We start from the raw sequence: 21,883 nt of genomic DNA, 5'->3' as shown, positions 1-21,883 counted from the left end.
TTTTCAAACGGGTCCAGAGACATTGTAAATTGTAGGATGCATAAAAATGCATAAAAAATTTCAAAATAAATAACTAGGGTGTTGTGGTGGCTCAGTGGTTTGCGCTGTCGCTTTACAGGAAGTAGGTCGCTAGTTCGAGCCTGGGCTGGGTCAGTTGGCTTCTCTGTTTGCATGTTCTCACCGTGTTCACGTGGGTTTCCTCTGGGTGCTCCGTCAAGCTAAATTGGCCGTAGTGTATGTCTGTGAATGAGAGTGTATGGTTGTTTCCCAGTTATGAGTTGCAGCTGGAAGGGCATCCGCTGCATAAAACATTTGCTGGATAAGTTGGCGGTTCATTCCACTGTGGCGACCCCTGATTAAAAAGTCGTTTATTTAAAAACTAATTTTGAGAGGATCACATGCTTAAGATTGAATACAGCTGGTCCTGCATTAGCCAATTCATGATTCACCAATCAGACAATTCCTTAGTCACTTTGAATACCCTAAGTTCCATATCACAGCCATCTTTGTTATGAAGAATTCCCCCTTCCACCCCTATTCCTCCTACTTTCTTATGGGTGGTACGGTGGCCCAGTGGTTAGCACTGTTGCCTCACAGCAAGAACGTCACTGGTCCTTACCAAACCAGCCCACATTTCTGTGTGGAGTTTACATGTTCTCCTTGTGCTCACGTGGGTTTCCCTTGAGCCCCCCACCATCCCAGTTGACTAAATCCAAATCTGCATCATAGATGTGCTCCCCGTAAGTAGTTATATCTTAAGAGCAATTACTATCTGTTTGTCAGCTACTACAGCAGGGGAGTTTCGAGATCTTCCTGAGCTCAAACTCCCCTCTTGCTCTGCAACAGGAGGGAGCCCTGGGCTCAAGAATCTTATGAGCTCAAGGCTCTCTCCCGGGACAGCATGCCAAACAAGCTTTATAATCAATCATCAGCTAGGCGTGAACTCTTGAAAGGGACTAAGCCGAAAAGAAAACAAATGAACGAATGAGTGAATTAATAGTAAGTAAACTTTTAAAATAAATAATCTTTCATTTTATTAAGATCAACAAAGATATTAAATTCTAATATTATATTTATTAATATTAATTAAATAATATAACATAATTGATACAAAAAGCTCCAAAATATCCCCAAAATAAGTTAAATAAAATTAAAACGAATTCAGATAAAATAGTAATGTGTAATATAGAAGTAAATAAGAGTGCAAATAAACTTTATATATTTTCTAAATAGTATCTAAGATTATAGACCCATTTATAATATTAACTTTCCACATTATTCAGATACAAAAAAAACTACAATAAACACCCTTTGTAGTATGGCATCGTTCCTGTCTACTTGCTCAAAAATATTGTAGCAATATTTCATTACATTTATTTACACCATTTTTTTTTTCTTCCATTTATGCACTAACTTGCGTCGCTCCTTTCTCCACTACTATTTTGAAGGGATTCTCTCGCTCTCTTATGACCTTTATATTGAAAGGCCGACGCGCAGGAGATTTTCGCATTTGCTTCTGCCTTCCCAATCTAAAGTGCCCTTCCCAAACAAGTGAACTTCTAAAGTGGATTTATGAGTGTGTGTTTGTAGATTATAAATTATTTTTAAGTACAACCTCCTCCACATTAGCACACGCATGAGGTTTAGTCACCAACAACCGCTGAATGCCTTACGTTTACTTTTCGGAAAGATTTACACATTTCAGAGACTGACCACTTTACAGGTTTGTACATTTCAACTCTATAACAACACAAACCGCGGTAAAAATAGTTTTAAAATGTGATTGTTTTGATGGAAGTTCATAATATTAAGGAAAGAACTACCAAGTTTTCTTTGCAAACTTTGAATCGTTGCTGCTTAGGCAGTTTATTGTGATCCAATATTTACATGTAGGTACCATGTTAACATATGTTCCTGTCGGCTTATTAATTTTTTGACTTGTTCTTAAAGTGAGACCTTTTAAACTTTCTTTTTATCTCAATCTATTGTAAATAAAGCGTCCTCAATGTACTTGTAACAGTTAAACGTGTTTCTTTTGTCGTGCTTCATTAGTTTCTGTCTGTTTTCTCAAAAATATCTCCATTTAAAATCGTTACTCTGCAACACTTACGTTACTTTTTTACAAAATACGTTACTTTTATTTCATATCTATATGCATATTTTACACGGGGATATGTTCATACATAATTTGAATGATTATATTAAAAAAAATTCCCAGTGATGGGTTGTAGCTGGAAGGGCATCCGCTGCGTAAAACATGTGCTGGATAAGTTGGCGGTTCATTCCACTGTGGCAACCCAAGATTGATAAAGGGACAAAACCGAAAAGAAAATGAATGAATGGATGAATATAAAACATTTTTCTTTATAAAACTTATTATTACTGGCTGTTTTTAGTATTTTCTGAATTATTGATGATAAAAAAATCCAAAAATTCCCTCTGTAAAAATAAATGCAAAATTGAAAATACAAACCAATGATCACATAATTTATTTAGGCCCCTAGCCAGGGGGTTTGGGTGGTTCAAAAGACCCACCCCCTCACTGACAAATGTCCAGAATTTGTCCAATACATGAGCTCATTTGTCCTATTTTGACTGCTATGCCATCATAAATAGTAAACATAACCCATCGAAAAAGGTTTTAAGACCAAGCTAAATCCTCTGTCGGCTGCCGCTTCAGTGTGATATCAGCTAATCACTTTTGGTCAATGCAAACAATTATTTTTCATGGGTCCAACATCCAGCTGTGTAAGAGAACCTACAATCTGATGCAAGTGAAGTCCTCTTTCGCTACTGTGTTGTTTTTAAGTTGAGAAAATATTTTACAAATAACTTTTATTCTAAATCTTGGAACAAAAAATGAACAATAAAGAGGTATAAAGCACCAAAAGTGACTATTGTTATCCATGAATTTTCAAATGTACTTCTTTGGTTATGATAACCATCCAACAATCTATTTCAGCTAAAATAGTGCTAAAAATGTCACTACAATGCAGTATTTACATGTCATAATTAAATAGTAGCCTAAATGAGGCCTATAACCACAAAAATGTCCACTTATTGAGATAAAACGAGACCACCCCCTTTCACCAGACTGGCTACGGGCCTGTTATTACATATCGATGAGTTGCAAATATAAAAATGCATTTAAAAAATGTTTTTATTTTTTTAAAGCTGTTATCCTGCTTTAAAAAAATAGTAACACTTACATTTACAAATCTCAAGAAGACTTTAAACTTGTGGTTTATATTTGCACAAACATCTCTGTTTAGAATATGAATGTTTCTGTACGGTTTGTGTTTGGCTGTCTCTTATGTCTGAGCTCTTGCAGGATGAGTTTAGGGGAGATCAATGAGAATGTGAAGCTGGCTCGGGAATACGCTCTGCTGGGGAACTACAGCTCTGCGGTGGTCTGTTATCAGGGGGTCCTGGAACAGATCAAGAAATACCTCTACTCCGTCAGAGACTCCTCTCTACAGCAGAAGTGGCAGCAGGTTGGAGTTTATCCAACTGGAGAATCACCATTACCTTGTTAGCTAATGTTTCTCACTGCTTGTAACAGCTTGTGTATCTCATTCAGGTTTGGCAGGAGATAAATGAGGAAACTAAGCAAGTTCGAGAGATCATGACAACACTTGAGAGCTTTCAGATGGAGTCGACACCTTCTAAACCCAGCAGTTTTGCCCAGGACAATGACATTATGCCTGTTCATGTGGAGCACAGGTACACATGTCCATGTAGGGCTGGGAGATATGGCATCCCGATAACTATTTTCGATATTGAACTATAACAATATAAATTTCAATATAAGCTGTTAATGCTCTCAGATTTAAATGAGTACCCCAACAATGACTGAAGCCACAAAAATTAGAGGGTCTATTAAATGGTATAACATTTTCGGCCGATAAATTTTTATCTTTTATCTCTAATATCAACACACTTTTAGATTCGCATTGTTTAACATTTATGGTGTGTGACTGACTCTTAGGTCAGTATAGAGCAGGCATGGGCAAACTTGATCCTCGAGGGCCGGTGTCCCTGCAGAGTTTTGCTCCAACACTAATCAAACACACCTGAACACCCTAATTAGTGTCTTTAAGATCACTAGAAAGCTACGAGCAGGTGTGTTTGATTAGGGTTGGGCAAAACTATGCAGGGACACCGGCCCCTCCAGGATCGAGTTTGCCCATCCCTGGTATAGAGTAAAAAAAGTCCAGTGCTTATCGTTGTTATTGACATCAATGTTAATGCGATTCGATATAATACTGTTTATATGTCCATGTCTGTTTTTTTTCCACCCTAAACACTCCTGACTGTCATCACAAAATGTTTTCACGTAAACCGACAATGTGACCATATTTCGTACAATGTATATGTACAATGCATCGTATAATGATGTACTTAGTGAGAATTCTGTGTTTCAAAATGTTTTGTAATAATCTCGCATTTTTAGCCTATAGGCTAGTTTTAGCTTGTTTTTGATCAGTTAGGTCTTCACAAGGTGCCTGAAGGTTTTCGTTCTCTCATTTGTTCTTAATTAAAATAGTTTTAATTCCATTGTGTTATTTTGCACGTTAAACTCGGATGTTTACACCCATTTGAAATGTGAAACAATTTTTAAAATCTCTTCAATTCTCGGATCATGAAGCCTGCAGACTGTTGGAACTCCTGTAATCCCTGAGGATAAAGTTATAAGAATTCTATTGTTTAATTTTTATAGGCCTCAACAAATTCAAATGTTAAATTAAAATTGATTTGATGATAACATTTTTAAAGAATCTCAAGTATGACATGCTGAATAATATATTTTGTAGTTATGTTCTTTAATTAACCGTATGTTGCTGCTTAATGTTTTTGTTTTAGTGGAAAATTTGTAAAGTAATATAGTATTTAGTTTAACATTTCTGTTTGCTGTTAAAAAATCCCCATCCTTAATCCTGAAGAACTAGAAAGTCATAGATTTTTCAGTCACACTGTGTGGATTTCTTTTAGTGCTTGTTTTTGAGTTTTAAAGCCTCCATCAGCACTTCTGTCATGTGAATTAGATTAAAATCTGAAGGGCTTCCCAGCATCTCTCAGTCCCTCATACTCTTTCATGCCTGCCTTCAGGTCTGTTGAGCCTGTTATATAAACCGTAATCTGATTATGAACTAATGTTAGCTAAGAACAATTCATTCCATTAAGCAAAATGAAAATAAGAGTCTCATTTGTCCTTTTGCTGTGTGTTTGTGGGCAGATCGTCTCCATGTGTAGTACGGAAATCCTCTGTCCCGTATAAAGACAGTAAAGGCCATGGGAACAGGTTGAGCGCTGGTCCCCGCGGGCAGGCTCGACCCTCACCACGAGTGGCCAATGGAGACAAAGGCAAACCTCAGAAAGCCAAAGAAAAGAAGGAGAACCCTTCAAAGCCCAAAGAAGACAAGGTGAGAAAGGATCTGTGGATCCCTGTTTGGACTAAATCTGATGCGTCATAAAGTACTCACAGCCACGATATTTACTTATAGCATCAGATGCCTGTATTAACATTATAAACCTGTGAGACCGGTTTCTTAGATCAAAGCAAACATATTAGAAAGGGTTAAAGCAGAACAGGCAAGTGTTTCCTTTGTAGTGTGGACTATTCATCTAATTTTTCACAGAAGAGCGGGTGCGGCTATTGTAGCCTAATTGTGTCGAGACTTCCGGTCACCTCCATTGGTTTATAGCCGTAAAAATGAGCTTGTTGTGCTGTTTGATGTTGCAAACAGGTATTTTCTTATGTTCAGGGATGTGATTTCTGTATTTTCCGAGCTCAATGATGTGACCCCTGTAATTTGTTTAAATCCAAATTAAATTTTTTTTTTCCATGTCACGACCATGTTTGCTCTATCTACATTATAAATAAAGCCACAGGACGCACATTTGTTATTATCCTATGCAAGTCATCTGTCCTTATGTCTTCATTTATTCAGTGCTACAGTTTAGCACCTGAAATGTAATACCTGAAAGTTTCACAAGTTTAGATCATATTACAGATTTACATAAAAATATATTTGTAAATAATTAAAATTAATGGAAAGTGATCAACTTTTTAGCAATGTAGCCTATCTGTTCAGGGTGGAATGTTAAAGTATATTAGGCTACTCAATTCAACTGGACTTAATATTTTTACAGTTTGATTTGTTGACTAACTTGCAGTTTATTTATTACATTGAATAAAGAGTCTACTAAGTTACAGAAAAAATTGTATTCTGTGGACACAAGAGAACTAACCGAGTTAGTGGCGCCATCTAGCCGCGGTGTGTGGATCTGTCCCGACATTGAGGTCCAAAGTATAAACCTGTTAAATATTAAGTGACTATTAAACTGCTAAACATTTAATTTGATAAAACAAAAAAAATGAAACTTAAATTGTGTGGTTAATATCAAATATTTCTATAAAGAATATTATTTATTGTTATTTTTAGAATCATTATGTCTTTTATTATTAAAAAAAACACAAATATGTAAGGATTTACTTTCTTTTTCTACTGCATTTCTATTTCTCCAGAATGTAGATTCTTACTGTTGTTATTTTTGTTATTTTGTTATATTTTTTTTCTTTATTTAAGGAATTTTCTCATCTTCCTTCTTTTTTTGTCCTTGGCTGATCACATGCCGGCATGTTATTTTAATTTAACGTATTATCATAAACACTGATTTGTAGAGCAAGTAATTTGACTGTTAGCCTGGGTTAGGTGTAATTATTAATTGTTTAGGGTTAAACATAAGCATGAAATGGAAAGCTTAGTTCTGAATTGCAGAATACGATGAAAATTAGCAACAAAATAGCAGAACGTATGGTGTGTTCATATGTAGTTCAATTCTCCTGATTCATTTTGTGTACTAAAAATTAAAAGAAAGTGATTAATTTAATTCTGGATGACTTCCACATTTGCTATTAGGTAAGATACATTTCTATAATAGAATTACATGAGTGATGCATTTAATAGAAAATGTACTGATATATAAAAAAAGATCAAATTAAACTAAATCAAATAACTATATAAATAAACATTATTTTGTAATACTGTTTTATTGAGAATTTTTCAAATATGTTAAGAAACATATTCAATGTGTCACCATTGAATATGTATTATATTCAGCAGTGAATGAACCCTAAAACATAAACTGCAAGCTATGTTCAAAGCACACATTGCCATGTCAACTTGCATAGCAGACATGCTGAGGTTATCCTCTTGCACATCTTTTAATTAATCTCATTAATTCATATGTATGTCACATAACCCCCTTTCCAGATTCCAGGTCTGCTTATGTCTTTCGATATCAAGTCAAAAAGAGAGGATTTTCAATCTGTTTGATGTGCCTTATTCTAATTCAAATTTTTGCCAAAAAAATTACCCTTTCTGCCCTCTGTAGAACAAAGCGGAGGCTGTGGAGACTGAGGTGAAGAGGTTTGACAGAGGAGGAGAAGACAAAGACCTGATTGACACTCTGGAAAGAGACATCATATCCCAAAATCCCAATGTCACATGGTGAGTTGATCTGCTCTCTCCTCACGGTTACATAAGTGTTTCCATATCTCATTGATTTTCTCAGATGGCCTCCTTTTTTGCAAAATAATCAGACACCTATGAAAGTTTTAGATTTTTTTATTACAGGGAGGACATTGCTGACCTGGAGGAGGCCAAGAAGCTGCTTAAAGAGGCAGTGGTTCTGCCCATGTGGATGCCTGAGTTCTTTAAAGGAATAAGACGCCCATGGAAGGTATGAACTTTTTTTTTTTTAAATCATGTATTTTAGGATTTTAAGTTCCATCTGAATGCCTCAGAATATTAGAGCAATGTAAATTCTTCACAGGTCTTAATACTTTCTGTTGTTTGTTCCTTTGAAATAACATTTCTTATCATCATTTATATACTCTTCTACATTTATACATGTTTATACACGACTGTTAAAAAATTAAGTGATAAAACAACAAAAAAAGTGCTTAGTATTCAAATGTTTTGTTTTTCAGATTCAAAGCTGAATTTTAGCATCATTACTGTAGACTTCAGAGTCACATGATCCATTAGAAATCATTCATATATGCTAATTTGGTGAAGAAACATTTTTTTTCAGGATTCCTTGATAAATAGAAGATTCAGAAGACCAGAATATATGACATTTCTTTTATGACATTATATTTTTAATATTCATTTTGATTAATGTAATGCACCTTCTATGTCTCCAAAAACGTACTGACCATAGACTTTTGAACAGTAGCAGAATCGATGTTTGCAACAGTTGTATTATTAAAAGTCATGCAATGAATAAATATATGTGTGTATGTGTTTTAAGATTGATTTTTGCTGCGTTATATAGTCTTTATTTTTTTTCCTGCACACAATAAGTGAACTCTTGTATTATTTTAGGGAGTGTTGATGGTAGGGCCGCCTGGCACAGGAAAGACGTTACTGGCCAAAGCTGTAGCCACTGAGTGCCGAACCACCTTCTTTAACGTGTCCTCCTCCACCCTCACCTCCAAATACAGAGGAGAGTCTGAAAAACTTGTCCGGCTGTTGTTTGAAATGGTAAAATCATTGTGTCATAGTGAAACAGTAGCAAATGTACCTTCATCTTTTATGACTCTACATATCATTTTTGTCTGTGTTCGCATGTTGATTCAGGCGCGGTTTTATGCGCCCACCACAATCTTCATCGATGAGATTGACTCCATATGCAGCCGCAGAGGAACCTCAGAAGAACACGAAGCCAGCAGACGTGTTAAAGCTGAACTACTCGTCCAAATGGATGGTATTTATTTATTCAGTGTAGCTGAACAGTTGAATGTGCTATAATGTGTGTTACAAATAATGCTATAATATGCATACAGGACCAGTTTTGGCAATGCCACTTTGTAAAGAAACATTGTGTCAGTGCACATATCATCTTGTAGTCTGCTGTTGAAGGAATATATAATATTTATGCTCATAATGACACCATTTTCCCAAAATCACGAATTTTTTGTAGTTTACATACTGTAACAGCATTTTCTTCCAAAAAAGATTTAATTTATTTTCAAAATTTAGCATGCTGCTACACAAAATAAAAACAGACATTCAGGTCTGCGCCAGTGGTGTAGTGGTTAGTGCGTCGACACATGCTCATGGCGACCCGAGTTTGATTCCCGCCTTGTGATCCTATGGCGATCCGTTCCCTCTCTTTGCTCCCCATGCTTTCCTGTCAATACTCTACACTTTCCTATCCATTAAAGGTAAAAAAAAAAAGACATTCATAAAATACGTTTCACACTCAAAACATTTTGGACATAGAGTTGTAAATTGTTTTGCATGTTTTAAAATTTGCGAGTTCATCATGAACGCATATGCAAATCTTCTTTCACGTGCGAATCACCCCTCGAAATGTGTGTTGTTTTGTTTTACTTGCCTGCCAGCTCACCTCCTCTTATGCAGGAGACAATTACATACTTCCCTTTAGCCAATAAGATGCGAGCTCACTACAAACACACGCACATGTTGTGAATTAAGTTAGAAGGCGAAAGGTGTGTATAGTTGAGCTTCATTACAGTGCTCTTGGTGAGCTATGATTGGTAGAACAGTGAGCTTGCATCTGATTGGTTAAATGGTGTTTTGCATTTGTAAAATGTATTTAATGAATATGTACCTTTTTGTGCATGTAAATTATTTTTGTGAGTGTGTATATACGTGTGTATATAAATATTGAATTATTAGTGAGACTAATCCAGCTCCATAAAGCGCTCATGAAGTTTTCAGAATTTAGTTGAAAACGATGTTATGTAAACACCCCTGAAAACTATTTATGCTGTGTGGCTGATCATACCTAACTTTGACTTGGGTAATGGAGACGGGTGCTGAAATGTCATTTTGTGTATCATCTTTACACCCCTATTAAACACACTTCTTGTGCTATTCAGGTGTTGGTGGGACATCTGAAAATGACCCATCAAAAATGGTAATGGTCCTGGCAGCCACCAACTTTCCCTGGGACATTGATGAAGCTCTGAGACGCAGACTGGAGAAGAGAATTTACATTCCTCTGCCCTCAGGTATACAGAATCACCCTAAAACCAACACTCATTATTAGGGATGCACCAATGTGTTGACTCACAATATTTATCAGCCAATATTAGATTAATTTAAAGCTATCAGCAATGATATTGGGAAGGCAGGCAGATACCATTGATTTATTGGGTAAAGAACCATATTACTTTACTGAAATAGTTTACAATATAATATCAGGTTCATACAAGTTCAAGTCTTGTAATACTCAAGAAGTAATATTTTAATAAGTGCCCTTTAAAGGGTTAATTCAAATGTGCCACATGCCTGCTTTTGATTGATGCTCCCGGCCATTAGATCGCCCCCTGGGGGCTGGCTGCAGTACATGCCATAAAGCCAGCCTCCTCCGTGTTAATGAACGAGACTTGAGCCCAAATAAAAAAAATAATTACACTTGCAATAAACTTTCCCGAAAGATGGTTTTGGTCAATAGAGGCACTGGTTATCATGCTGAAATAGGTGCAGATCTTCATTTCTTTAAACTGTTTTTAGCCAGTAATTTAATGTTATAAAAACTGGGCGTGTCATCATGATTGACAGTTGTGATTGACAGCTTCTCAAAGCAGACCGTCGGAGCTTCAGGAGGAGATTGAAGCGTTATTATTTGATTTCTGTGTTATTTTACCATGATAAAATAAGTTTAGCAGTAAACTATTGACCTTTTTCTTCAATGCGGAAGTGTGCTCGTTTTTGCGATTGTTTTAGAACTTCTGACTCAGCTCCCTATGGGAAAATGACTAGGAATAATAAACGGCAGAAAATGGTCAAACTAGTTACTCTACAAACAAATGTTTTCATGACTATACATACAAAGTAGAATAATATAATATAAAAACATCAGTTTGCAACACCAAGCAGCAAAACGAGCTGTTTTTAACGTCTAAAAATGAATGGAAGTGAATGAGACCGGAAGTCTCGAGCCAAAAAGATTCCAATGGCTGCGCCCACTCGTACACGGAGAATAAGGTGAATACTATCTGACCTATAGGATCTGATGGATCACTGATTATTCAGTAAAGTGAGGGTTTTATCTGGCTTTATTATTAGTTTGCTGATACACACCTTATATTGGTATGAATACCAACAACCCATTATAAGAGAAATATTTTTTGTGCTCATAGCTGAATCTAACTTGGGCTAGAGTGTATGAAAGATCGTTTATTTTGCAGTCCAACATATATTGTTTTTATTAAATGATTAAAAACAGCTTACATCACACAGTTTTGAAATCGTATATTATTACGCGCTTTTAAATGTAAATGCTTATATTTATATTAGCGAGCCTTTGTTATACTGTAGATACAGGTGGTCAAATGAGAATTTCTGGGGGTGTGGTTGATTTGATGAACAATCTTTTGGTTGGAAGCTTGATTACGTGGCTCCGCCTCTGGCTCCATCTGGTAGGCCCTTCTGTGCCTGCCCAGGCTCCAATTTCAGCAGTGGTTTGCGACAGTGAGTGGCCATCTTGAGGCGTTTTGCCTTCAAAGCATTCAATGGGAAAAGGCACTGTTGCGTAGTCCATATTTTTGACAGTCATTGGGTTAAATACACAGAGGCAATGTGTTCCACATCTTTTGAATAATCAATAATTTGAATAATGAAAAAAATATAATCTGTATTAAATATTAGACCATATAACATCAGCATTGGCTGTAAGTTAATTAAATAAACATGTTCTATTAAATGTCAAATATAAGGTTAAAAGAAAAAATGAATGGCAAAAATCACACTTGAAGATTCTCATCTTGCAGTTTTATTATCCTGTGCCTCTTAAAATGTTGGGACAGTTCATTGTTAAATGAATCCAGTCCTTGTTCAGTAAAATCAGTTTAATGCAGAAACACTAGCGGGTGCTGTGTAGTACTACATACATTTGATCAATGTCGCCATCTGATTCAGCCAAAGATTTTGTTCAAATCACTATCATATTGGACAAAATATCCTATTGGCGCATCCCTACTCATTATAATACCATATTAGCTGCCAGAAGATTAATACATCTCAACTAAACATCAATTCTCATTGGATGTATTTCAACCCATAATTTGTCTTGCGGTAGCTAAAGGCAGAGTGGATTTACTCAAGATCAACCTGAAGGAGCTGGATCTGGCCAATGACGTCAACATGGACAAGATTGCGGAGCAAATGCAAGGATACTCTGGTGCTGACATCACTAACGTTTGCAGGTCTGGCTCTCAAACATCTTTTAGTTAAACCTGACATCAGTTTCAGTTGTGAAAGTGTTAGTGTTGCAGAAGTGATGAATTGTTTTTTAATTGTTGCAGAGATGCGTCGCTAATGGCCATGAGGCGGCGGATTGAGGGTTTGACACCAGAGGAGATACGAAACTTACCCAAAGATGAGATGCACATGCCCACTACTATGGAGGACTTCGAGACGGCATTGAAGAAAGTGTCCAAATCTGTATCCGCTGCTGACCTGGAGAAATACGAGAAGTGGATTGCAGAGTTTGGCTCCTGCTGATGATGCTAAAGAAACTCTTCCATCACATTCGGCACTTTGAAAGACTGAGGGCCAGTTTCAATGGAGCATTCCCACCCCAGACCAGCCTCAAGTCAAAGGGGCCTAGAAAAAAAAATGTATCTTTTATGTACATATTTATAGTTTAATATTTAATAATAATAGGTTATCATTTCTGGCTCACTGAATACACGTCAAGCTTTTACCTCCTGAACTGAATTTCACTCCATGAATTGTATTAGTAAGCATGAAGGGAGAAATCATGAGTGTAGGAGAGTCAGAAAAGTTTTGGTGCCCTTATAACAAACAGCTCCTTCCTGTAGTGTGTACAGACAATAGTACTGAGGTTCTAAGCACAGTAATGGGCTGTTTGGTTTTTTTATTGTTTTATCTGTGCCTATAAAATCACTGCCACTGACCAAAGACCAGCAAATCCTTCTAGATCCAAATGCTGCCTTAGGTGAAGCACTATGCAAGCTATTCCGTTTACTGTGGTTGATATGAGGGCCAAAGTGTCAAGCGCTGGATCACAGTCTTAACAGTGATGAGACCAGACTGTCTTAAAGGTGAGTTCGGCACTTTCAGAAACACTATTGAACTTCTGGTTTCTTTTCAATAGTGATATTCCATATGATTGCCATGATCAAGTTGTAAAAATGACATATTTTGTTGAATAAATATTTTTTTAAATTGAATATAGTTTGCTTTTATTAGAGATGTACATTTAAAAAAAATGGCAAGCCAACCTGTTTGTGCAGAATTTACTCATGTAACAAACCAGAGAAAAACAATGCTTCAGAATTACACAACATCTTAAGATGGGCTACAATGAAATGTAAGCGTCCAACTGAAATGTTTAAAATGCTGAGGTACAATAATGATTTTTTTTTTTTTAGCGTATACAGTAGGTCATTTCATTCATCTAATACAAGTGAAAGCTGCGATGAATTCCTGGTATGCATGCTTCATGTAACAGCAATATCTGACGCAACATGAATAGCACATAAAACCACATTAAGCAACAGAGGCAGTTTCACCAAGGACATATAAAATTTGACCCAGAGTAAGAAATAATAAGAAACAAAATCCATTTAAATCAAATGGACCACACAAAATCGTACTATCAAAAATTTTGATAGTTCTTTCCATTGATGCTACACCATTTATTTGTCAGCGATGACCCTTTACTCATCAGGCAAGAGTAATTCCACACAGCAAGCAGTTTAGTGAGAAAGGCAGGGGTATTTTCGCTCCTGTGCTTTACATTTCAGCATTTTTACCATTCCACCTTACAACGCACAATCCCCCAAAGCACAGTGTAGTGATGAATACAAAAGTAATCTGCTAATTCAGACGTGAAAATAGAAATCTGTCCTCAGGAGTTTTTCTTTTTGTTTCTTTTAAAGTGCTACACTGAACTCATTGGTGTTTCGACCAAATAAAGCCACATAACCAAACTGATGATGACACATCCATCACTTTTCAATCAGCAAAATGCTCTTTTCTGTCATGTCCCCCTCAATGTTGTCTATTAGGCTCAGTTTTTCATCATCTGGCATCAGGGTCTCTGGGTTCAGATGAAAGAATCCCCTATGGAAAAAAAGAGCAACAAAAAATGCTCAGGTGAACAAGTAAAAGCAACGATTGAATTAATGAGCAGATTTTCAAAGGATAGTACACCCAAACATTCGAATTCTGTTGTCATTTACTCACAGAAGGTATTCTGAAGAAAGCTGTAACCATCGACTTTCGTAGTATTTGTTTTTCTTACTATGAAAATCAATTGTTTTAAGCTTTATTTATAACAACATATTTTGATTTCAACAGTAAAAAGACACTTCAAAATGTTTGGAACCACTTGAGGGAGTGTAAATAGTGAGTTTTTTTTTTTTCATTTTTGGGTGAACTATCCCTTAAAGCTGCTCCACTGCTTCAGATCATTTAAATATCATCCTTAAGGTTGTGCATTTGTTACTGAACCAGTGATGTGGGTTCAGGTTGTACCTGTGTTCACAGGAAGGGAAAATTAGATCCAGGATCTTAATGATGACAGCAGAGCCTGCAACACCAACCACCACCACCCACATGACCAAAAAGAAGAGTGGCACGGAGTCTGACCAGAAGCGCCTCAGTTTATCCCTCAACTCCTCCACCCACTGACAGGCCACCTGCACAGACACAACTACACCTTACTGCTCTGTGGGAAAGACAACACTGATGAGACAGCAAGACGGAAGAGTTTGTAAGTAGAATCTCCATTCATTTTCTCCATAGGAAAACTAATCACCTGTTTTCAGCTCTGACATCTTTAATGGATTTAATATGTGACCCATATGTTCACATTAATTTAACGTATTGTTTCTTCAATGGTGGAATTCATTCAGAAAAACTTAATTAACATGATTCTGTACAGATATTAAGCTTCATGATGCAGTGCTTGCATAGCAGCCATCACTAAAAATGTTTATTTATTGTGAAAGCCATCATAAACATTTAGGATATGAATAAAAAGCTTGAAAGTACATTTATTTGAAATAAAAATCAAACGATAAAATTAGATTTTTTCAAATTCTAAATGTATTTACTTAAATGTACTTGCTTTTGTCATTTTCATTTGTCGTTTGTAGCTTAAAGTAAATCAAATTGACCTCAGGCATTTGGATGGTAGTATATACGCACATCTCTGGACGGGTTATTTATTCGAATTTTTTCAATTTAATAAAAAAATTTGACTTTTTTATAATTCTAGATTCACTGCACTATTCTACTATATACACTGCACAGAAATATTTCAAGAGTTTTGTTTTAATTGTGATGCTTACAACTTAGTACAATGAAAAATTCAGTATCTCAAAAAAATTGAAGGTTCAATTTTAAGCTTAATTAGTTTTTTACTTATTTACCTATTTGGGTTATCTCTTGGTTCAAAGCATAGGAAAAATACAAGCTGCATCCTAAATGGCACACTATACACTTTTGCACTTACCCACTCGACAGCATGGTATTTGAATATCGTGTCGTCCCAATTGGAACACTAATGGCTATTTTACTTAGCAGAAATTCACACCTTTCCCTGATGACGTTTGACGGTTGCCAAATAAAGGAAATAATTGACCAAACTACCAAATAAAACCTGCCATGAGTATAACTGTATTCAACATCGGGAGGCGCTATAATCATTTTGCAGAATTTTGCTTTCACAATCCAAAATAAATAAAGGAATCCAACATGTGCGCCCGATAGCTCCGCCCCTTCCACTATGGGAGCAAAGCTGCGGGAAGCGAAGTTGGAGAAAGAGAGGGGGATAGGGTAGGGAAATGTCCTCGAGCCGGGATTCGAACTCGTGACGCCCTGACGTGCTACTGCACCATATGTCGACGCGCTAACCACTAGGCTATTGCGCCGACAACATTTCTATTTTTTAATAGATCTTCGAGAAAATATTTTTTGTTGTTGAAATATTGAAGCTGTAAGTATTACAAGCTGTAAGTTGTCATCAGAAAAATAAAAACTTTGTGTGAAATGTGGCTTTTTGAGCCTGTAAACACATTTATGTATGCACTATATACTTACGCTGTATGAGGACATGGACCCACTTAAAGGAGGCCCAAGCAGCAAGAAATCTGAACGCCTTTCCTCTTCCTCTCTGGACTCATACAGCGTTTCCGGGTCCATCCGCAGGGGGGTTTCAGGAAGTTTCCCTGGAGCTGCAATCTCCTCCTGGGTGGTTTCTGAGTTTTTGAGCAGATAATGGCTGGTGGTGTTTCGCACTTGGTCTTCAACTATTAAAGACAAAGAATGATTATATTATCTTTCAAGTTAAAACACCAAAGCCAGATCATCAGAGATCATGACTTCAAGCCACATAATCTACCTGCACTCTGTACAGATGCATCGGTCACCAATACGTCATTCTCTCTTGGAATAATGGAGAGTTTGCTTCTTGCTGAAGGGTAAACGTTGGTGACCTGTGTCATCTGCTCTGAGCTCTGATTCCACATGATCTCCACCTCTGATATTTCTGGCTGCTGGACCTATAGGAGCAGGAACATCAAGTGCTTGAGCACATTCAGTCTACAGGCTGCGTTCTCTCAAAAGCATTACAATCCACTGTGAAGGACATACAGCTAAGGGAAAAATGACAAGACCACTTGAAAATGTTCAGTTTCTCAGCATTTTAGACAACATAATACTAATAGACTTAAGATAAATTAAGAAATCAATATTTGGTGTATTATCTCTGATTTTCAATTACAAAAATATCACACTTACTATTCTGACCAACTGACCAAAAAAAAACATTTGTTTTGAAATTGGATAAACTTAGTGATCGTGTTTTCATGAATGAAACTTTACTCACACTCAGGTGGTTCCAAACCTTTGTGTAACTCTTTTGAAGACAAAAGAAAATTTGAAGAAAACTGAAAATCTGTAACCATTGACTTCCATAGTAGCAAAACAAATAATATGAAAGTCAGTGGTTACAGACCTTCAGCTTTCTTTAACCCTTGTGTGGTGTTCGTATTTTTGTTACTCAGCCAGTGTTCATGGGTCTGGTTAAACTACTCAACAAATGTTTACTTCATCCCAATTACAAGCCATATGAACAGCAAACATGGTTAATTTTTACCCTTTACCTTTGTTAGATCACATTGATGAATTAATTTTTTTTTCTTTCATATTGTTCCCACCTTGGTCATGGACATCATCATTAGAAGCTCCTCTCTCTTCCACAATCAATTGCAAGGCCCTCTCAGCAGATAATCTTTTGGCCATCTTGATCAGTTGTGATAAGCAACCACACTGGCAAAGTCTTATTTATAGTATTACGCCCCTAATGCACAGATGGGACAGGGTATGAGAAAAAAAGCTTGGTTCCCGCAAGAGAGAGGGTAAAATGTGCGGGAATGTAAGAGCAGACAGTGTTGATAGTTGAATTTTCAACAATGTTGCAACTTTGTGCGGGAGCAGGAGGGGAAGAAAACCGCAGCACCAGAAAGGAGGAAGACCGAGTGTAGGAACACTGGACCTACACTTTCAAGACTTTTATTAGACCTGGAGAGGTACATCATGCGGTCATTGAAAATTTGTTCGGATTTATGTTCTTGACAGAAAATAAGCCAAAGCCAATGAATTTCAGGTTGAACAAATAATTCATTGTTTAATTTTTCTTTTAAAAAAAACTGAAAACGGGTCTCACAGACCCGAACACCATACAAGGATTGAAATATCAAAATAGGTTTGGAATGAGTAAAGGGAAAGTAAATGATGACGGAATTGTCATTTTGGGTGAACTATCCCTTTAACAACCCCAGTATGTCCAGAGAAACTGACAATTTGTCTCCAAAGTTTTTTTTAAAGCTATGCATGTAAGATAATTCAGTGATGTGAGTCATAATTCATAAGATAAAGGTTAAAACCTTTTCATCTGCCAGCTGTATTATTTCCTGGCTCAGGACGAGGTACAGAAGCTGTTCTGCAGCATCACTCTGAACATATGACTGATTCGCCATCAGCCGCAGCTCACAGCTAACCAAGCCATCCACTGTATTACCAGAGCTCACATTATAACCATCCACTGCAAACACAGAACATATTACAGTATATATTAATATTTATTAATGCTAATTATTAAAAACACAACCCTTTATTATTAGCTTGAGCTATCTCAGTTTGAGGCGAAAAGGGTTTAAGCATCAAAACAATAAGAGTGGAATACAGCTTTAATTTTCCACCCATACATTATAATGCATCCTGCAATATTTATTACCAGAAGACACCCAATCATATGTAATTTACTCCAACAAATGTTTATATAGTACAAACTTGTGTCAGGCACATTTAGAAGAATAATTATTTGATGACACATTAAAAGACATCATAATGCAGCCCCAAAATACTAATAATAGTCGATTTAAATCTTTATATTTTCCAACATGCTTTAAACCACTAGATTTTTTCTCATGTGTCAGCAAGAGTGCATTCAAATTATAGATATTTTTAAAATGTATGCTCATTTATTTTTTCATATATTTTAACAAGTGTGGGTCAGGATAAAGCCATTGACCAACATTTAAAAATGTACAGTAAGTGTTGAAATCAACATTAAGAGTTTAGAAGTTTTAGATATTTTAAGATGCTTTTCAGTAGTTAGTTTACAATAAGTAACATACACAGATGGGAGCTTATTTTAAAGTGTTAACAAGAAAAGGAAAAAAACTGTAATAGGATTGGTCACTGTTTCTCTTGACTGCACTTTAAATACAGTTGATTAATGAGGAAAAATTAAAATTCCTACACAGCAGAGCAGGACATGTCATCCTCGTGACTCCTGAAGGCTTGAGAGGAGCTCCGTTAATAAATACGTCATTGTCCAGAAGACCAATATTCAAATTAATCTGAAATACAGAATAACTCATTTTATCTATTCGCTACAAAACCTTACTGTTGTTAGTAAATATTTCCAAAAATGTAATTCTCATTTATCTTACCTGTACGTTGTACTTAGTCTGGTTAATTTCACTGAGCGCTGTAACGTTTAACACGACGGTTTCCTGCAAAATAAATCACATGCACAATATAAACCGCGTTTGTTTACATGGTTGTTGACAGTCTTGTCCTTACGCTTTCAAAGCTGCAGCTCACTGCTTTATGTAAATTATTCTGAAAAACCACTTATGATTTGCTTAAGTGTATCACAAGCAAATAATTCCTGAAAATGTTCAATTAACCGAATAAATAACTTGGCAGATATCGACCGGATAAGCCCTTTGTGCAGCTACATGTGAATACATCAGAAAGACAGCACAACAGCTCAGAATAAATCACTCACCGTGGTCATTTGTTTCGACTGAGCACTGGCTAGAATACACAAGATGATCAAATAAACCACTGTTAGATGTATTTTACACCTAGACGCCATTTTTTATCACCCCAGTTAACAACAAGACGTGAATCAAAATACGCGCATGACGTACTGCGCGTCATGTGTCGTAACTGTGGTAATTCCTGTTTGACGTAACGCAGATTTGGAACTCTCGCGCCCCGTTGTGGGACTTCTGAGACATTACAGGAAAATCCACAGAACTGAAGTCTAAAAACATGAATCAACATCAGGGGTGGCCAGACTTTTTCCTATAAAGGGCCAAAAAACAAACTTTATTGAGGGCTGTGGGCCGACGTTAAAATATCAAACTATTATTAATAGTATTCAAAGTATAACTAGAAAACATTGCTTTATATTAACTACTAATGCAGCATATACGTTTTTTTTTTTATTTTATAGTTTAACTTTTACTTAAAATAGTAAAAATAAAACAATCTGATTTATAACAGAATGGAGTTCGAGGCTGAATACATTAGTCAACCTGTGTCTTATTTTTGCCTTGATTTGCTCTCCAACAACTTCTGCACTGTTCTCTGTCTGTAAAGTGACAGTATTTAAATAAATAAAAAAATCTGATTAATTTACAACATTTAATTAAAACATTTATTTCAGTTTGCTTTTTTTTGTAGCTCACCAATAAAACAAACAAACAAAAAAAGGTTACATTATATATTAAATAACAATGTCTGTTAAACTCATTCGTCTTAACCTTCCCCATCACTCTATTCTCAGATTGGATGGTGGGTTAAATCAAAGGTTACCATGGGCAAATTTCGGATCACGGGCTCTAGTTTGGGCACCTCTGATCTACATGAACCTGACGAGTGTTTGACAGCGAGTTCGTCAATAACATCTACTTATATAAATCGTCACTTTAGAATTATAAGGTTCTATCTGCGTTCTAAATGATTTTGAGATATTGAGCTATAAAGTTTTTGCAATCCGTACAGCAAACAACATGTGTGTAACAGTTCTCTTTCATACATGAACATGACAGAGACCCTAAGGGTTTTCTTAATGTAAATAATCAAAGTTCTCTTACATTTGCAAATTGGAGTAAAAAAAAAAACCCATGATGAATGCAGATAGAACCTTCTCATTCTGAAAAGTCATTTTCCACTTAGAATTATAAGGTTCTGTCTGGCAGATCATTCATTGAAGCATTACTTTTCAAGAAATACAATCTAAAAATATATAATTTGGTCTTGTAACAATATGTTGATGCTTGAGAAAGTTACATTTGTGCTTTCTATAACATTTGTCATGTTTTAGGATGAATATTTTTACTTGTTCAAATTAAGCGTACAAGGCTACCCTAAAACATTTTTTCCCAGTACAGCTTTTAATTTTATCTAATTAATATGTTAATATTTATTACATTTTATGCTTTATATGAATTATTGAATTATATTTATTGAATTATATGCCCCATGAATTAAATTAAGTATTTGCCCTTCAAGGCTTAAATGTAAAGACTTTAAAATAAAGACGATGACCAAATGAGTTTAATAAACACTGAAAAGTGTTTCGCTGATTATATGTAAACAAATTAATATATTTCACATTTAATATATACATTTTTTATTATACATCTATCGTTTTTCAACTGCGTTACCGTGTCGCCGACATTAAAATAAAATGTAAAATTGCAGTAACGCAGTAGGTAGCACGATAGCCTCACAACAAGAAGGTCGCTGGTTCGAGCATCGGCTGGGTCAGTTGGCATTTCTGGGTGGAGTTTGCATGTTCTCTCCGTGTTGGTGTGGGTTTCCTCCTGGTGCTCCGGTTTCCCCCGCAAGTCCAAAGACATGCTGTACAGGTGAATTGGGTAGGCTAAATTGTCCATAGTGTATTTGTCTGAATGAGTGTGTATGGGTGTTTCCCAGTGATGGGTTGCAGCTGGAAGGGCATTTCAATTTTGTGTGGTTCATTATTTAGCTAACTCTGATTTTGTGTGAGTTTTGTCTTTCTGGTCTTTTCCGCTGTTAATGGAGCAGTCCGGCAAAATGACAAAGAAAGCTGATCCTGATTGGTCCTCGTGCGTGCATTAAAAATGCCGATTGGCTCACAGAAAGAACCTTATAGAGCCAAGCTAGAGTTCAACTTTGCAGACAAAACCTTTTTTGTTTTTTAAATAAAATGTCTTAAAATGTAAACAACTTATAAAAAAAAAAACGAATATAATGTAAACAAGTTGTCATTTAATAAGAATATGCGAATAACTCAATTTTGAAAAAAATGTCAGATAGAACCTTATAATTCTAAGGTGATGAAATATATACTTGTATAAAATATAATGTACAAAAAATGAAATAAGAATTTGCGCTTTCTATAGCAAAATATTTGTTTTTTTTTTATTAGCCTAAATTTCATGTTCATATGTTGAATTTTATAATTACATTTTTCTTAATAATTCTTCATATGATTTTCGCCTGCCATTTGGATCAAAAGAACC

General features: G+C 36.0%; 2 protein-coding genes across 2 annotated transcripts; one reads left to right on the top strand and one right to left on the bottom strand.

Moving 5' to 3' along the window:
- Positions 1 to 1,528: 1,528 nt before the first annotated feature.
- katna1 (katanin p60 (ATPase containing) subunit A 1) lies at positions 1,529 to 13,234 on the top strand. The gene is made up of 11 exons (XM_056481316.1): positions 1,529 to 1,723; positions 3,332 to 3,494; positions 3,581 to 3,723; positions 5,237 to 5,423; positions 7,399 to 7,514; positions 7,641 to 7,746; positions 8,394 to 8,552; positions 8,649 to 8,775; positions 9,917 to 10,048; positions 12,121 to 12,247; positions 12,347 to 13,234. Exons 2-11 carry the CDS (start codon positions 3,333 to 3,335, stop codon positions 12,543 to 12,545), a joined length of 1,458 nt encoding a protein of 485 aa, XP_056337291.1. The 5' UTR covers positions 1,529 to 1,723; position 3,332; the 3' UTR covers positions 12,546 to 13,234.
- Positions 13,233 to 19,527, bottom strand: ginm1 (glycoprotein integral membrane 1). Its single transcript, XM_056481317.1, has 8 exons — positions 19,375 to 19,527; positions 19,034 to 19,096; positions 18,841 to 18,940; positions 17,963 to 18,120; positions 16,417 to 16,576; positions 16,116 to 16,324; positions 14,547 to 14,710; positions 13,233 to 14,132 (listed from the first exon to the last, which is right to left on the bottom strand). The coding sequence occupies exons 1-8, from the start codon at positions 19,462 to 19,464 to the stop codon at positions 14,018 to 14,020; spliced, it is 1,059 nt and encodes a 352-aa protein (XP_056337292.1). The 5' UTR covers positions 19,465 to 19,527; the 3' UTR covers positions 13,233 to 14,017.
- Between the last annotated feature and the right edge of the window lie 2,356 nt (positions 19,528 to 21,883).

Source organism: Danio aesculapii, chromosome 20 (assembly GCF_903798145.1).
Source record: "Danio aesculapii chromosome 20, fDanAes4.1, whole genome shotgun sequence".
NCBI lineage: Eukaryota > Metazoa > Chordata > Actinopteri > Cypriniformes > Danionidae > Danio > Danio aesculapii.
This window is presented reverse-complemented; position numbering and strand designations above follow the sequence as displayed.

Excerpts from the sequence above, each read along its gene's own strand:
- katna1 (XM_056481316.1), top strand. The coding sequence starts at position 3,333 with ATGAGTTTAGGGGAGATCAATGAGAATGTGAAGCTGGCTCGGGAATAC. Across the intron at positions 3,495-3,580 it reads TACAGCAGAAGTGGCAGCAG|GTTTGGCAGGAGATAAATGA; the intron begins GTTGGAGTTTAT and ends TATCTCATTCAG. Across the intron at positions 8,553-8,648 it reads TCCGGCTGTTGTTTGAAATG|GCGCGGTTTTATGCGCCCAC; the intron begins GTAAAATCATTG and ends ATGTTGATTCAG.
- ginm1 (XM_056481317.1), bottom strand. The coding sequence starts at position 19,464 with ATGGCGTCTAGGTGTAAAATACATCTAACAGTGGTTTATTTGATCATC. Across the intron at positions 18,941-19,033 it reads AGACTAAGTACAACGTACAG|ATTAATTTGAATATTGGTCT; the intron begins GTAAGATAAATG and ends TCTGTATTTCAG. Across the intron at positions 16,577-17,962 it reads TACAGCTGGCAGATGAAAAG|GTCCAGCAGCCAGAAATATC; the intron begins GTTTTAACCTTT and ends CTGCTCCTATAG.